This window comes from Martes martes (genome assembly GCF_963455335.1).
Source record: "Martes martes genome assembly, chromosome: 2".
In the NCBI taxonomy this organism is placed as follows: Eukaryota; Metazoa; Chordata; class Mammalia; order Carnivora; family Mustelidae; genus Martes; species Martes martes.
The window spans coordinates 205,334,491-205,351,859 of NC_137889.1; the positions used below are offsets into that span (position 1 = coordinate 205,334,491).

General features: G+C 53.0%; 1 protein-coding gene across 1 annotated transcript in view; it reads right to left on the reverse strand.

Moving 5' to 3' along the window:
* Positions 1-12,643: 12,643 nt before the first annotated feature.
* Positions 12,644-17,369, reverse strand: part of SCD5 (stearoyl-CoA desaturase 5) — a gene marked incomplete at both ends in the record, with an annotated part of 152,836 nt that continues 148,110 nt past the window's right edge. The window contains 1 exon segment of the mRNA XM_080796392.1: positions 12,644-12,834. Coding sequence (XP_080652518.1) covers positions 12,644-12,834 — 191 coding nt within the window.

The following is a 17,369-nucleotide window of genomic DNA, read 5'->3' on the forward strand; positions in this document are numbered from 1 at the left end:
CAGTCAGTGCGTCTGAGCCGTCTCAGTCGGGCCCAGTAGGGAAGGGGTGCCGCGGTCTGACGGGGTCACGGGGAGGGACTCGGATTAGCCAGGAAACGGAGGCTGGAGTTCGGGGTGTCATTCATTTGCTGATTTGCGGGGGGCTGTCACGCCTGGAAGATAAAAGGGGGAAGCAGGAATGAACAGGGAGAGCCTCCCGCTCTGAGGGGATGAAAGAAAGGAAAGAAGGACAACCGGGCGGGGAGCCTCAGCTGCCCGAGGGGGGCTGGGGGCCAGGGCTGCCGGCGAGCGGGGTCTCTTACTGGGGCGAAGTGGCCGGGACCTGGTGCCACACTCGGTCGCGGGCGAGGGCCGCTCAGGGCGTGGAAGACAAACAAGCAAACAGACATGTTCTCAGGCTTGAAGGCTGTCCATTAGCCGTGACTTCGGGAGCCGCACGTTCTTTCCCAAGAGAAGATCTGACACGGGCACCTGCACGACTGTTTCAGGGTCTCCTCACAGGCGCCCCAGGGTGAGCGTCGAGCAACCGCGAGCGACAGCACAGCGTTGGTCCGAGCGCGGTGACCGCCCCTTCGTCCCAGGGACAGAGACGGGAGCATGACCGTCCGCTGAGGGAGCGGCCAGTGTGGGGCCGTCCTCGGTGCTCCGGGGGCTCCCCGGCGCCCCGGCCCCGCTCCCGGACAGGACGGACGGGACGCTCGCCTGTCAGCCTCGCGGAGCAGGGCGCAGGGCGGGGTGAGCCTCCGAGGGCGAGGGCGGCCACGGGGGAGAAACGGAGCCTCCGCGGGAGAGAGAAGGAGCCCCGGGGGAGGCCGGAGGCAGGGAGGGGGAGGCCGGAGGCAGGGAGGGGGAGGCCGGAGGCAGGGAGGGGGAGGCCGGAGGCAGGGAGGGGGAGGCCGGAGGCAGGGAGGGGGCCGCTGGCTTCTCCCGCCCCCGCTCCCGCGCCGGCGCTCCCCACTGCCCTCGTGGCCCCTCTCGCAAAGCCGGGGCCTCAGGGACGGGCCTCAGGGACGGACAGACTGAGGAAGGGGGTGAGAGGGGAGGAGAGAGAAGAGGGAAAGGGGGAAAGAGGAGGGGGAGGGGAAGTCCGAGGAGACGGAAGGGGAAGGAGAGGAGGGAGAGGAGCGGCTGAGGGGGGGGAGGGGGGGAGGGGCGGAGGGCGGAGGGAGGTCGAGCGCTCGCTCACTCGCACACTCGGTTCCGCTTCTTCAGCTCCCACGTCGCGCCTGGGGAAGGGACCGGAACGGAAACCAGCGACACTCCGGGCCTCTCCCGCCCGCCGCCGGATTCTCCAGGTCTGCGCCCTGTGCGGGTCGCGGTGCCCTGCGGAGCGGCTGTGCCCGTCTGTGCCCGTCTGTGCCCGTCTGTGCCCCGGCCCGAGCTCCTCCTCATCACTTCCTGCGAGGGCTCCTCTGTCACCGGCTCCCTGTCCCCGGCGGCCTGCGGGCATTCGTCGGTGATGTCACGGGACGCGCCTCCGCTCCCGAGGAGGGGACGGTGCTGGGCAGGTTACTTGTGGCAGCGAGAGGCTGAGATAACCCTTGGACGGTGCAGGCCTCAGCCCCGGGTGTGGGGGCACCGGGCCGGCGCTGACGGACAGACGGCTTCTCTCCTAACCCAGCTGGACTGACTGAGACGTTTGACTGGAGCTTCTGCTGAAGGGAAGCGACCTATGTAATTGCTCGGGGACGCTCGGCCCATTTTCAGGGCGGCCTGTCACTCTTTTCGTCTGTAACACCGACCACCCCCCACTCCGGCCCCCAAGGAATATGTCCAAGTCCTTAAGTGCACACTTGGGATTTACGAAGTCACTTACCGTCTACAACTGTTAGCAAAGTGATTGTGGAGAAAACGTCCAAATGGTGTGATGGCACTTTGGGCGAGGGGGTGGGAGACAGGGAAGGTCCGAGTCGTTCCCTTCCGGCTGAGTTTGTCTCCTTCCCGGGAGTCGAGTCTCTCCCCGCAACCCTCCGTCTTCCGCCGTCCTGTCCCCACAGCGGGCGCCCAGTGAATCCCTGCAGGGGGTCCGGGAGGAAGGCGGACGGTTTCTGTGGGGAAGGTGACGAGATGCGACGTGGCGGCTTGAAGGTGCCCCTCGAAGGCACGTGCGGATTCTAACTCTGACCATCTCAGAGGGGCTCTGTGACTGGGCAGTCCTCACAAATTAAGGGGTACCTCGTGCCCCCCCACAACACGTACTTCTTTAAAAGTTGGAAAAGACATTTTAAAAATACATTTATTTATTTGTTTGAGAGAGAGAGCACGAGTGAGCGTGTGGGGCAGAGGGAGGGGCAGGGGCAGAGGAAAGGAGAACCCCAGGCAGACTCCCTGCTGAGCGGGGAGCCCAGACGCAGGCTCGATCCCAGGACCCTGAGATCATGACCTGAGCCAAGACCAAGAGTTCGACGCTTAACTGACTGAACCACCCCAGTACCCTGAAAGTTGGGGTAGGCTTTTAAGAGTTGGGGCATATTTTCTTTCCTTTTTAAAATATTTTATTTATTCGGTTATTTGAGAGCATGAGAGAGCAGGAAGGCTTAAAAGCGGAGGAGAGGCAGAGACTCTCAAGCAGGCTCCCCGCTGGGCGCAGACCTTGATCCCACGGCCCCGAGATCACGCCCTGAGCTGAAATCAAGAGTCGGACACTCAACCAGCCGAGCTGTCCAGGCTCCCCTAAAGGCTCAGGCAGGTTTCCAAAGTGTGTTTATGAAAGGAAACCTGCACCAAATACTTTCGTAAAATTAAGAATTGTCTTCGAGTTTTTTTCACTTTTGTAAGTTTGGATTTCTGGGTCAACTGTTGCTGAAAGTAGGGCTTACATGTATTCATAGACAATGGCAGTGCAACAGACATGTTTGAGGTCCTGCTTCCACGGTAAGCTCTCTGCTGGGAGCTCACGGCACAACTGTGCCCAAGACAGGCGTGGGCTTGCCTGCCTGGAGTGTCACATTTAACAGGGCAAACAAAGGAATGAGTTACAAAGATGAGACACTGCAATGTAAATTTTTCTGCAGTGCACTTTCTGTAGTGCGCTACATTGTAGCCACCTGCATCCATCCATCCACCCACCCACCCACCCATCCATGTAACCATCCATCCATCCATCCATCCATGCATTCAGTAAAACTTATGGGGCACCTCTCATCTCTCAGGCCCTGTGGATTGGGGGAACACTTGGTGATTATGACTGGCATAGTTTGCATGACTCTTAAATGTGAGCCGCGAATTCTTTGTGCATTGTTTTTAGAGGCAGTTGTAATAGCTTTATTTTTTTTTAAAGATTTTATTTATTTATTTGACAGAGATATCACAAGTAGGCAGAGAGACAGGCAGAGAGAGAGGAGGAAGCAGGCTCCCCGCTGAGCAGAGAGCCCGATGTGGGGCTCGATCCCAGGACCCTGGGATCATGACCTGAACCTAAGGCAGAGGCTTTAACCCACTGAGCCACCCAGGCGCCCCTGTAATAGCTTTATAAAATCGAGCCAAGTATAGCCCAAACTAGGTGTCCTTTGGGAAAATACTTTTCTGATGAAGATTTTTTTCTTTTTCTTTTTTCGGTCATTCCTTTTTTCTGAAGGTGGTGTGCTGAGCAAAACTTCAGTGACTCGATGTGTTCTTTGTGGACTGGTTTGCTGAGGTTCGATGGTACTGCCAGTGGTCTTTCAAGTCTGATGTGTTTTCATTTGACTTCTTCTTTTTTTTTTTTCATTTGACTTCTTTTTTGATGCAAAAGAAATTATTACGATGAACTACAATCAGTGGCCTAGAAATTGCAATAAAGGATGTTCTTCTCAATTAAAATAACCTATGAGCACTGTGTATACAAGCCAGGAGCATTCATCTGTTTAGAGCAGGAAAACCAAGTGAAACAGGGATAGCAAAAAAAGACAGATAAATATGCATACTTTCAAAAGAGTAATTATATTTTTAAACCTCTTCAAGCTGTCTCATTTTCTCTTTCTCTCTTCTGTGGCAATGCTGAATTTAAAACAAATGGAAAAACAACAGACTGAATGTTACAATAAAATGCATTATATCAATCAGATGAACAAGACAAGCTTGTTGGGAAGCTTTAAATTATCTCTGTGCACACTCAGCCTTCTTCTAACACGGAGTGTGGAACTTTGGCAGCCAATCATGATGGCATGTGATGATTAGTGACCTTAGTTTGGAGCATGTTATTGTTTCCAAGGTTTATAATGCTGGAATTTCCTGGACACAGAAACACTCAATTTAAGGACATCTCTCAAATGGAAACTTAAAAACAAAACAATACAAAGCAAAACAAAAGCAAAACAACAACAAAAAATGAAACCCTGACATTTTTGAGAAATATTTAGCCATTGCAACGGCATTCCAGAAATATCAACCAGATTCAGTGAATTACCTGCCGTGTCATCGGCCACCCTAATACTCAGGATTCTGCTTTCTCACCTACAAGTGTTTACTTTGCTTCCACAGAGGCAATTTTCTAAGTTATACGGTGGACTGTAGTCTCCTCCCTTTTTTCTTTTTTTTCTTTGTAGGGATACAACGTGGGGATGGCTTCTAGCCCCGTGTTTTGCTTAGCGTTTTCTAAGGCTGCTCACTATTGATTCCTGTACTCTTGGATGGAAGAAGAAGGGACCTAAGCAATCATTTTTTCCAGATGTGATATAGTATAGATAAAGAACTGGAAGTTTCACACATTTTTCCTTAGGCTGTTTGTCTACCAACAAAGTAACAATCCAACCATCCCTGGGTTGTGTAGATGTAGGACAAGGAGCGAAACGATGTACACAAACCCACATCAGAACGGACTGTCCAGAGACCCACTCCTTCCACCACAAGACGGAGACTTTGTACCGGGCGGGTCCCGTTCTTAACGCTGGAATGACCGGCCTGACGCAGAAGAAGTCGCCCTGGGGGCCATGGCGGCCGCCATGATGGTGTATGCGCTGGTGGTGACGTCTTACTCCCTCATCACTGGAGGAAAAATTTATGTCATCGACCCTCCAAGTATTGGCTTTAGGACCGACGAACACGGGCGTCCAGCTTCCGATTTAGAACAGGAGGTCCAGGTTTCTTCATCCCGGACCAATCGAACGTACCAAACATGCCAAAACTCAATAGATTTCTTCTTCTGTTCATTGAATTTGTCTGTATCCTCGGGCGTTTTTCGTGGCTGGAGTATTCATGAGAATGGAACTGTTAAGCCGTCTGCTGTGTTCAAATGCCTTTTCAGAAGAAACCAGTGAATGTTGGATTTGCTCCTGTTGATGAAGTTTTAAAGGCGGCCCCCAGCCTGTGACATGAAACATGGAAAGGAATGAAAAGCCGCAGAAAAGCAGCAACTGGTGAAGACACAGGAGCGCACCGAGGCCCGGGCTAGGAATGTCTCCGTGGTATCAAAGAGACAAACTCACATAGTATTTTTTCCTGCCGGCCTATGTGGATGTACCAATGAGGTTGTGGCATTTTCTTCTTAGTTTCTAATGTCTCGGACAATAGGTACTCAATTTCTACAACTATAATATTGAAAAACATGATTTTTTTTTTTTTACTGCTCCCTTAACATTTCTTGGAGATGACATTTCTGACTTTGAAAAATTAATGTAAAATCAGGAAGCAAGATCCCATGAGCTGAGACCTTGGGAGAGATGATCAGCTTTCCTTCTGGTGCTTTGCTTTGAACGGAATGTGTGACATTATCTCAGATATATGCATGACCGTTTCCTGCCCAGTACGATGTATGAAAGGAGCAGAAATCCATAATTTACCTAATTTTAAAAAATAGCCTGTCCATATCAGTGTCTTGAAAGCAATCCTGGCCCCTGGCTTCAAATAGACTAAAAAGGTGGTTGGGAAGTGTCCAATGGATCATTGCTTAAAAATTCCCCACATAGGTCTTCACTTTTAAAATAGTGATCTGGGGGCGCCTGGATGGCTCAGCGGGTTAAGCCTCTGCCTTCGGCTCAGGTCATGATCTCAGGGTCCTGGGATCGAGGCCCGCCTGGGGCTCCCTGCTCAGCGGGGAGGCTGCTTCTCCCTCTCCCTCTGCTGCTCCCCCCTGCTCATGCCTCTCTTTCTCTCAAATAAATACATAAAATCTTAAAAATAAAACAAAACACTGATCTGAAACCATAGAGGGCACGAGATGCACCTTGAGCTCTTTCTCCCCGCGGCGGGCGGTGGTACCGCGCGGACCTTCCTGCCCCGCGCATCCGCCCGCGGGTACAGCCCAGCGCGGCGGGACCTGCCGCGGACACAGCGGCTCCGGGGCCGGCACGCGGGCCACAAGCCCTGATGCTGCGGGCTCGAGCGCCTTCGGGATCAGGGAACCGAGTCGCTGGGCCCGGAGCGAAGCGGGTTGTGCAGACGCGGCCGCGGCCCGCGAAGCGTGTTTGCGGGCTGGGAAGGCGTCACCTGCACGCACGGCCGGCGCGTCCCCGGAGACGCCGCGTCTCCAGCCGGACACCCTCACCCCTCGTGTGAGCTGGACCCAGCTGGACCGCTGCCCCCGCCCCCCGGGACCCGGTCCCACGCCTCGGGGAAGGAGCCCCTCGGCCGCCGGCCCCGCTGGACTCGGCCACACCCGCGAGCTCCGGCTTCCCGGAACGCTGGACGAGACCCCGCGGGGCCCGCTCCTCGGGGCCGCTGTCCGCCGCCGCACGGCCGGCCGCCCTGCCCGGGCTGTGCCTCCGTCGGAGACGCGCCGGTGCGGTCCCTCGGGGCCGCCTTGCAGGGGTCAGCCAGGGAGGGCTGGGGACGAGGGCTGGTGCGTGCACTCGCGCAGGCTTTGAGCCGGCGGTTGAAGGCCGAGTCCTCTGTTTTGCGCAGGGACTGTGGGTTTGGGGACGGAAGGACGGGACGTTCTCAGGACAAGCGTCCCGCCCCGCCAACTGCGTCCGCTCCTCCGTCCCCGGGGCTGCTCCTCCGTCCGCGGGGCTGGTCCTCCCTCCCCGGGGCTGCTCCTCCGTCCGCGGGGCTGCTCCTCCCTCCCCGGGGCTGCTCCTCCGTCCGCGGGGCTGCTCCTCCGTCCGCGGGGCTGCTCCTCCGTCCGCGGGGCTGCTCCTCCCTCCCCGGGGCTGCTCCTCCGTCCGCGGGGCTGCTCCTCCGTCCGCGGGTCTGCTCCTCCGTCCGCGGGGCTGCTCCTCCGTCTGCGGGGCTGCTCCTCCGTCCGCGGGGCTGCTCCTCCGTCCCCGGGGCTGCTCCTCCGTCCCCGGGGCTGGTCCTCCCTCCCCGGGGCTGCTCCTCCGTCCGCGGGGCTGCTCCTCCGTCCGCGGGGCTGCTCCTCCGTCCGCGGGGCTGCTCCTCCGTCCGCGGGGCTGCTCCTCCCTCCGCGGGGCTGCTCCTCCGTCCGCGGGGCTGCTCCTCCCTCCGCGGGGCTGCTCCTCTGTCCCCGGGGCTGCTCCTCCGTCTACGCATCCGCTCCTCCGTCCCTGGGGCTGCTCCTCCATCTATGCGTCCACTGCTCCTCTGTCTACACGTCCGCTCCTCCGTCTACCCGTCCGCTCCTCCGTCCGCGGATCTGCCCCTCTTGAACCCGTGGTAAGTCGAGGCAGCTGCGGACGACTCTCCCCTGGGCAGCGGGGTCTTGGGAGGACAGAAGCCCACGATGCGGCTGTCACAGAGCCCCGGAGCTGCTGGAACACAGGCCGGCATGGGGAGGGGACAGAGGCCGCACTTCCCTCCCTGTTGCTTCTGACTTGCAAGTCCAGACGGTGGGAACGTTCCCGGCGGCGGTGGGGGTGGGGAGGGGCGGCTTTGAACTCTACCCCCCGTGGGGAGAACAGCAGAGGAATTTCCAGGTCATTTACTCACTCCCTTGCATGGAGGAAAGGGAAGGAAAGGATTTTCGTGAATACCCCCAACTCCAGACCGGTGGGGGGGTGGGGTGGGGGGGGTGGGAAGGGTCATAAGGTCAGGCGGATTCTCTCCCTCCTTGCTCTTCAGGGGAGCAGCCCCTGGGAACTCAACGGGCTTCCAGGGTCTTCTGTAATTGAGGGCAGGAGGGAAGGGGATACACGAAGGTCACAGAGGATCCCCGAAGCTCATTCTCATCCATTAGCTCCCGCCTCGTCCTCGTCTCTGGGCTCCCGAGGAGCAGAAAAATGAGCTTCGGGAAGCAGGGGTGACTCTGCAAGTGGGGCTTGTCCTCTGGCGGAGGCAGCGGTTCAGAGGGAGGCCCGGGGGCTGGGCGAAGGCTCCGCCAGGGCGCGGGGCTTCTCCACACCCGGCCAGCGACTCCTACCTGGGCAGGACAGTCCAGCCCAGTCACCCTCCTTTACGGAGGGCTCGCCCAGGCTCGCCATGGGAAGGGAGGTGGCACTTTCCCTCCGGCCTCCAGGGTTGGGCTGAGCCTCAGAATTCCGTGGACAAAAGACAGATTAGCGGGGGATACACAGACTTACCGCATGCTCATGGGAGCCCCCCAAAGCGGCTGGGCCCAAGCGCTCCTATATCGGATTGGACAAAGAGTACCAATTGTGAGAAAGTACCAAAGACGTATGGAGAAGCTGAAGGGAGATAAGGGTTACTTGCAAACCCTCGTTAGCACTGATTCTCTTGGTGTCTTCTCTCTGTCTGGTGATAAGACTGTTTCATCCCCCCGTAGAGAGAGGGCAGCTCTCACATGCGAGTTTCATCTCCTGCTTGTAGGAGGAGTAAGGGAGGTCAGAGGGTCCTCCTTGCATCTGTGGTTTCAAGTGTCTTCCTCCCTCCCTCCCTTCCTCTCTCTCTCTCTTTCCTCCCTCCCTCCCTCTTTCCCTGCCTCTCCTTCTCTCCTAAATCTCTGCACACAACATGGGGTTCAAACTCACAACCCTGAGATCAAGAGTTGCGCGCTTTACCAACTGAGCCGGCCAGGTGACCCTCAGGTGCCTTTAACTGGAAATAATCTTATGTCAAACTGGCATTTGGGGCATATTCTGCTCCTCTCACTACCCAGCTAGTTACTCACAAAAGCAGAACTAGAACTTGGTCCTCTTCACTTCCGGTCTGTGGTTATTTGACTACATCTCAGTTACTGCCTTGTGTCTGGGACGCGCTACTCACCCTCACTGATGTCTCGAGGGGAATCTACGATGCGCCAGGCCTGTTCTCGAGGCCTCCAGATTTACCTGAGCACATAAGAGTGACTGTTCCTGCTTTGTGGAGGATATGGAGGTGCAGAGAGCATCAGTAGTTTAATAAATGACACTTTCAAGTGGTTCAGCCTAAAAACATGTGCCAGGCAACACAGCAAGTTAGTCACGAGTTTGAATTCAAAATCTTGCCACTGGTGACAACACGGACGGACCTAGAAAGTATTTCGCTGAGTAAGTCAGAGAGAGAAAGACAAATACCATAGGATCTCTCTGATATGTACAATCGTTAAAAAAAAAAAAAACGAATAATGAACTCACATGTACAGAGAACAGATTGGTGGGCTGTGGGGGTGGGCAAAATGGTGAAGCTGGTCAAAAGATACAGATTTCCAGTTATAAAATAAATGCCATGGGGATTTAATGCACAGCATGGTGACTATAGTTAATAATACTTGTTTTCATATTTGAAAGTCGCTAAGAGTGTAAGTTAAAAGCTCTCATCATAAGAAAAAAAAAGTTCACTGCCACAATGTTAACAAGACTGCTTACTGTGGCAATCATTTTGCTTTATATATGGACTGAGCCAGCCAGGTGTCCTTTTTTTGCAATACCTGCAAATACCAAATCATTATGTTCTACACCCGAAACTAATATAATGTATGTCAATTATACCTCAACTTAAAAAAGGGAGGAGAATTCAAACTCAGGTCTTGACCTTGAGTCCGGTGCTATTTTTCTACTACTCCACTAGGCCAGACCTTTTTGCAGTACTTCCTTTCACTAAACTGATTTCCATAGATTATGTTTATTTTTATTTTTCATTATATTTTGGGAATGAATGAAGCAGATGCATTTTTTGGTTTTTTGTTTGTTTTTACCAAGAACATTCCTTTTAGTCTCACTCTGTGTTATCTGACTCAGACTCAATTATTTCCCCTCAATTCTGACCTCCTAGATCCCAGAAAGGATGGTCATGAACTTGAGAGCTGTTTCAAATCTGAAGTCAGCCAAGTCCCTATCTCTGTTGCTGCTGGTGGCTCTTAGAGCTCGATGGGACCTTGGCCAGAGTCCGGTTTTATCCTCTCTCTTTGCAGATGAGAAAACTAGATCCAGAAAGACTGGTTTTCACAAGGCCACACAGCCGGCCAGGAGTGTACTTGAGGCAGCTCTGCCGTACCTGGCTAGCTCGTAGCGCGCAGGGGACAAGCTCTGTTGGAACCACTTCCCCTTGGCTCCCTGCACTGGGATGCATGGTGGGTGCTTCTGAAATAAGCCTTGCAGGACACGGAGATTAAGGACAGGACATCCTCTTACTTTAAATTGATCCTCTCAAAAAAAAGGTCCCAACCTCTCTAGGGCCATTTTGGATAGTCTTAGGAGATACGTCCCAGGGTTACTTTCTTCCCTTAGATGCTGCTGAGACCTGCGGGGAATGTTAACATGGAAACTTCTAGAGTGATCTAACCTCCGTCCACTCCTTCAACAAATCATCCCAGTCCTCATTCATGGGCACTGCTGCAGCTAAATACATGGCTCCGGGTTCAGAGGAGTGAGGTTCGGGACTTACTTGGTCTAGATGGGGGAATATCCTCCTTTTGTGAGAAGACTTCAAATAGTTTTTCCAAATGTAGCCTTTCCTATCAGAGGGGCAAGCAATACGACTGGTGCATTTAAGGGCCAAAGAGCCACGGAAATATTCCCAATCATTTTAGGTCACGTTGATCCAAACTCAACTGGGAATACAGTTACACCCCACCACTACTCAGTACAAAGCAGCTGGTAGAGGCCGGTCAGACCCAGAGGGTGCACCGGCTGGAACCCCGCTCAGCCGCAGGTGGGCCAAGAAGCCTGTATCTGAGGGCAGGGACACAGGTGTTTTGGGGCAAAAGAAGGGCAGAGAGTGGGGCAGCACTAGGGAAAAGTTGGGTGGCAGGACTGGAGGGAGAGCCGAGCCCATCTCCCATGCCTCTGGTCACTCTTAGTGGGGCCCGCTGGGGCTCGGGGAAGGAAGGTGTCTTTCCTGCTCTCTCCGGTGACAGGCAGGAGTAGAGGTGCCCATTCCTCAGCTGGAAGCAGCACAAATGACCCTACTGGTGAGTGAGAAGTGGGGACGACACCACTAGGGTTCTGCATTCCAAATATAAAACTAGCCGACCTTCCCTCCAGCCCAGGGCCGATGGGGCACAGGAGGCCTGGTCTTGTTAGTCCAGCGCCTGAATCAAATGGAAATCGTATGGTCATCGTGGCGCAGCAGGGACCCCTAGGACATCCTCTGAACAACGTTTAAGCACCTGGGCAAGAACACCAGCGAATTCAAAGTCATTTATTGTGCGTCACTCGTAGTTCGTACATTATTAATGGCAAGACAACAGTGTCCAACAGCTGCTGGGTGAAGAACTTCATTCTGACGATCTCCTACTGGCACCACTTCTTTTTTCCAAAGTTTTAAGTCCCTACATCTTTCCTGAAAAGATCTATCCTCAAGGAGCTCCAACATCCTTCTTTTGCGCTGACAACCGACACAAAGGAGACGCTGTCCCGTTAATTCAACGTGCTCCTTACAAGGCGACTTAACACACGGAAGATTTTTTTAATCCAAAAGCTACATGATGATCGCTTTATGTTTTGCTGCAAAATCAATGAGGGCCGCATGCAGGGGAAACATTAGCAGACGCTGAGTTCTGGGTAACTGTTGTTATTAAGATCTGATGCCTGGTGTGGAAAATTAAGATGCTTACTTGGCAGGAGTAGCGGAAGCACATGCATCGGCGGCTGGGACCGATTAGAATATGAATCGGGTGTCTAAACATTGAAATGAGAGCTTTATTTGAACTTAATTCTATGTCTGGCGCATCTGAGTTATACACCTTTAAAAGGACAACAGCGAAGAGAACAAAATCAAACAGCTAAACAGGCACCGATGTGTAGGACGGGCTGGGCATGATCGGGACACGAAGCGGGCTGGGCACCGGGCAGATCTCTTCTGAAGCGAAGACAGTGGAGCATGAATAAGCTTAAACGAGGAAAAAGAGAGAGCGAGAGCCATTTCCCGTGCTGTCATCTTCCAAAGTGTTCAGTTCTTTTAAACAAGACCACCACACGTCACACACGCAGTAATTACAAAACAGAGACGTCCTTTGGATATGGACCCGCTCTCCTGTCTTCTGCCCTGCCTCTCTGCTCCTTTGGATGCTGGGTTTAAGAACAGCGCTGGGTTCACCACTAGAAAAGAACGCTCTCCTGAATCACACCGAGAGACTATTAAGCTCCTTCATCCTGTCAGGGTCAACATCACGTACAAGCACGTGACCATGCGTGTTTGACATACTGTAGCTACGGCGACTAAATCACGTGTTACACTCTAATGTTAAATCATAGTGACGGTGACATTAAAATTTTTTTTTTCATTGACAGTTGACATTATTTTGAGACAAAGAGAAAGTTCCCAAACCCCATAAATTCTGTTCCCTCCCTACCCTCTACCCCTACCCACATCCAACGCACAGGAGAACTACAGTAGCAGGAGCCATGAACTCAGGTGTCGACGGCAGACATAGCAGACGGTGGCCCCACGTTCACGAGCGCCCATCTCCAGTCCTGGCTTTCCGGGCCTCGATCATCGGCTTGGTTGCCCATTTGCGGTCAGTGGCCAGCCCCAGCCAGCACATGAGGTCGATGAACCAGGTGGTTGGTTTGAAATTTAAGCCGAATTCACTTGCGGAGTAGTCAAAGGGAAAGGTGTGGTGGTAATTGTGGAAGCCTTCACCTGTAAGACAAAGTGGGATTGAAACAACCCGTCTCCACCTCTCTGCGCAGACTGAGTCCCCACCACCCACTGAGCTCTGTGGGCAGCAGACTTGATGTCTGTCCTTAGAGAGCACTGGCTCGACGAAGTACAAGCAGAAAAATAACGAGACAGTGAGTCAGCACAGAGCCACGAGGTTCATTTCCCCGTATGAACCGTAGGTATGTTATCACGATTTTGGGGCCATACTTGGGAAACTAAATGCTAAATGGCTGATAACAGATCCTCATTTTTTTTTTAAGATTTTATTTATTTATTTGACAGACAGATCACAAGTAGGCAGAGAGGCAGGCGGAGAGAGAGAGGAGGAAGCAGGCTCCCTGCGGAGCAGAGAGCCCGATGTGGGGCTCGATTCCAGGACCCTGGGATCATGACCTGAGCCGAAGGCAGAGGCTTAACCCGCTGAGCCACCCAGGCGCCCCCTTTTTTTTCCTTTTAAATATTTTATTTATTTATTTGACACAGAGAGAGAGATCACAGGTAGGCAGAGAGGCAGGCAGAGCAGGGGCGGGGGTGGGCGGAGTAGGGTCCCTGCTGAGCAGAGAGCCCGATGCAGGGCTCCATCCCAGGACCCTGAGATCATGACCTGAGCCGAAGGCAGAGGCTTAACCCGCTGAGCCACCCGGGTGCCCCAACATTTCCTCGTTTTGATGTTTGTTCATGAAAGGAGAAAAGCCTCCGTGGTCTGGAGGGACCAGACGAGGGCTCGCTGGGAGAGCCCGGAAGACCGGGAAGCGCATGGCTCCCACAGGGCACCAAATCGCGGAGCGGACCGTTTCGGTCCCAGATCGGCTACAGGTTTTTCCACCCCTCCTGCTGAATAGCTTCTCCTCCCTTGCTTTTTTTTTTTAATTAAAGTATTTTGAGGAGGGATCTCAGGGCTTCTTTCATTTGACTCTCTTATACAGCTTTACTGAGATACAATTCACCCATTTTAAGTACAGTTTACTGGCTTTTAGTGTTTTCAGAGTTGTGCACCCATCACCACAATGAATTTCATAACATTTTCATTACGTAAAGGGAAGTGCCACACTCCTGAGCTCTCGTGCCCCAACCATCCCCCATGCCTCCAGCCCCTACTTTTCCTCTCCATCGTGGCTAATTTTACGTGTCCCCCCGACTGGCCAAGGCTTGCCCAGATTACACACTTCTAGGAGGCGCGTCTGTGCGGGCGGCTCTGGAGGCGACGAGCGTCTGGAATCAGAACACGGAGCTGGAGGACTCAGTGAAGCAGATCCCCCTCCCCAGCGGGGGCGGGCGTCCTTCCGTCCGTTGAGAGCCTGAACAGAACAAATGGTGGAGCCAGAGGAATTTGCCCCTTTTTTTCTGACTCAGTGACTGAACTGGAACATTTATCTCATCCTCCCCTGCCCTCAGATTGGGATTTACATGATCTGTTCCCCTGGTTCTCGGGCCTTGGGACTCAGATTTAATGATCCCACTGGCTTTCCTGGGTCTCCAGCTTGCAGAGAGCAGACCGTGCGATTTCTCGGCTCCCATAACCCTGTGAGCTCCTCATAATAAACCTCTCCCCTCTTCCCCGACCTTTCCCCTCCCTCCTCTCTATACATTTACACCCGTGTGTATATATGGATACCCCTCCACACACAGAAATAGCAGGATATCTATTTATATCCTACACACATGTATATACCTATTTGTGTAGATATCCTACTGTTTCTGTATATACATGGGGATTTATTATGAGGAACATATAATATTGTATTACAGTACACATAGAAACTGTATAGAGTATGTATATAATAGTACACATGTGTATATATTAGTATACGTATATGTGTAGTGTGTATTGTGTACACATATATGTGTGTCCTAATATGTATATATTTATAATGATTCTGTTTCTCTAGAGAACCTAATACAACCCGCATAGATCTGTCTATTCTGAAGATTCCATATAAATGAAGTCATACCATATGTGATTTGGGGACTGGCTTCACCCACTTAGCATAAGTTTTCGAGGTTGTAGCAGGTGTCAGTACTTCATTTCTTCTTATTGCCAAACAGTTTTCCATTGTACGGACGCACCCTTTGCATTTATTGCATTCGTCGGATGACGGACGCCTGGATGATTTCCACTTTTTGGCTGTTACGAGTCATGTTACTATGAATACTCACATGCGAGTTTCTGTGCGGATGTAGATTTTTACTTCTCTTCTGCACAAATCTGGGAGTGGAGTTGCTGGATCAGACGGTAACTATTTTTAACCGTTTGAGGAATTGCTAGATTCTTCTTTTACTTCTTTTTTTTTTTTAAAGATCTATTTATTTATTTGACAGAGAGCGCGTGCATGCGTGGGGAGGGAGAGAAGGAGTCTCTGAGCTCAGAGCCGGACACTAGGCTGGATCTCACGACCCTGAGATCATGACCCGAGCCAAAACCAAGGGTCGGACGTCCAACCGACTGCACCACCCAGGTGCCCCCCCTTTACTTCTTGGTAGGTCCTCACCATCCCCCAGCTCTGCTGACCACAGCGAAGGGCTCTGCTCTGCGATGAGAGCACCCGATGGGCGGATCCGTGGTCTGCCGTTTTCTTTTTAATCCAGTCTTCTTTACCCTGCCCCTTCCTTCCCCTGAGTATATGTAGAGGAGTTTCCCCCACTATGTTCAGAAGCAGACACGGCACTGAGAGCCCGGCCGGACCCCCATCTACCGCACAGTCCAATGGACAGGAGCCTTCCCAGGACTGAATGGAGAAAACCGACCAGGAACCCACCGTTGACCTTGTGCATAGGAAGCCAACAGCCGGCCCCTGAGGGCCTGCGCCACGCCCGTGTCCTTGGGTTTTCCGGGCCCCCTGTCCCTACACGGGATGGAGATCCGTCTTGTCCTCCCTCCGTCTTCTGAAAAGACTGCAGTCGGGGCGACGCGGCCAGTGCCGACTCCGAGAGCCGACGGGAGAGGGCACGTGTGTGGCTCCATCGGGTGAGTGTCCAGCTCTTGATCTGGGGTCAGATCATGATCTCGGGGTCACGGGATTGAGCCCCGTGTCGGGCTCTGCGCTCCGCAGGGAGTCTGCTCCTCCCCCAGCTCACTCTTTCTCTCTCGCTCTCTCAAATAGAAAAAAAAGAAAGGAAGATGAAGGGAGAGGAGGAAGTGGCAGGGGCATCAGAAGCTCCTTCCAAGACACTTTTCTCTCGGCTTAGCCAGTGTCCCCATGGCTGAATTGGTGCTTATTTAACCACCGTCATCGCTCCTGTCGACACAAGATCCTGGGGTCTTAGTAAGTGCGCGAGCCTACCGACGTGGTGGCAGAAACTCCTTGCTACTGAGACCGTTGCTGCCTTACCGTAGGGTCTCCCCCTCCGGGTTGCACCTCCACGCTCAAGGCCCAGCTTTCCAAGGAGCCCGAGCTGCCTCCACAAAGATACAGCCAATGTTTCTTCATTACTTACCGTGCGCCAGCCACGGTGGCGAGGGCTTTAACAGGTGTGCAGACCTATAATCCCCCTCCCCGAGCTAGCTGCCACAGTTGTCCCCATTTTAAAAATACAGAAGGGACCGGTAACTTGCTTTAGACCATAAAGCTAGGAATAAAAACAACATCACTGAGGCTTGTTTCATGCTAAGCCCTGCTGCAAAGACTACGCAGTAACTCTTCGAACCCTCCCACGACCCCAGGAGCAGGTAAATGCCGCTGTCATCGTCACTTGACAGAGGAAGACACAAGGTGTGGCGGAGTCAGACAGATTGCCCGGAGAGAAAGTGGGGGAACCGAGACCCGACCGAACTCTTCAGAATCCGGAGGCCTCGCTCTTAACCATCTTGTGGCACCGTGAGATGCCGCACTTTTGTTTTTCTTCCCATCTCTCTGACTGAAGGCCTTTTTTTTTTTTTTTTTTTAAAGATTTTATTTTATTTATTTGACAGAGAGAGATCACAAGTAGGCAGAGAGGCAGGCAGAGAGAGGGGGAAACAGGCTCCCCGCTGAGCAGAGAGCCCGATGCGGGACTCGATCCCAGGACCCTGAGATCATGACCCGAGCCGAAGGCAGCGGCTCAACCCACTGAGCCACCCAGGCACCCTGAAGGCCTTTTTTCTTATGGTCAGTCAAACAACTGGACAGTGGAGGCTAGAATGGTCAGAGCAGTTTGAAGAAAGTCACCTGAGATGGCTCCTTCAGGAACGTTTCCATGGTAAAAATAAGTAGCTGCTAATTACTGATCACTCACTGTATGACAGACATTGTCCTAAGCTGTGCACACTAGTAGTTTGCTTACTCTTCATAACACCCCCATGAAGGAGACATCACAATTCCCATTTCAAAGATGAGAAAACTCTCGGGGCACCTGGGTGGCTTCAGTGGGTTAAAGCCTCTGCCTTCAGCTCAGGTCATGATCTCAGGGTCCTGGGATCGAGCCCCGCATCAGGATCTTTGCTCAATAGGGAGCCTGCTTCTCCCTCTCTCTCTCTCTGCCTGCCTCTCTGCCTACTTGTGATTTCCATCTGTCAAATAAATAAATAAAATCTTTAA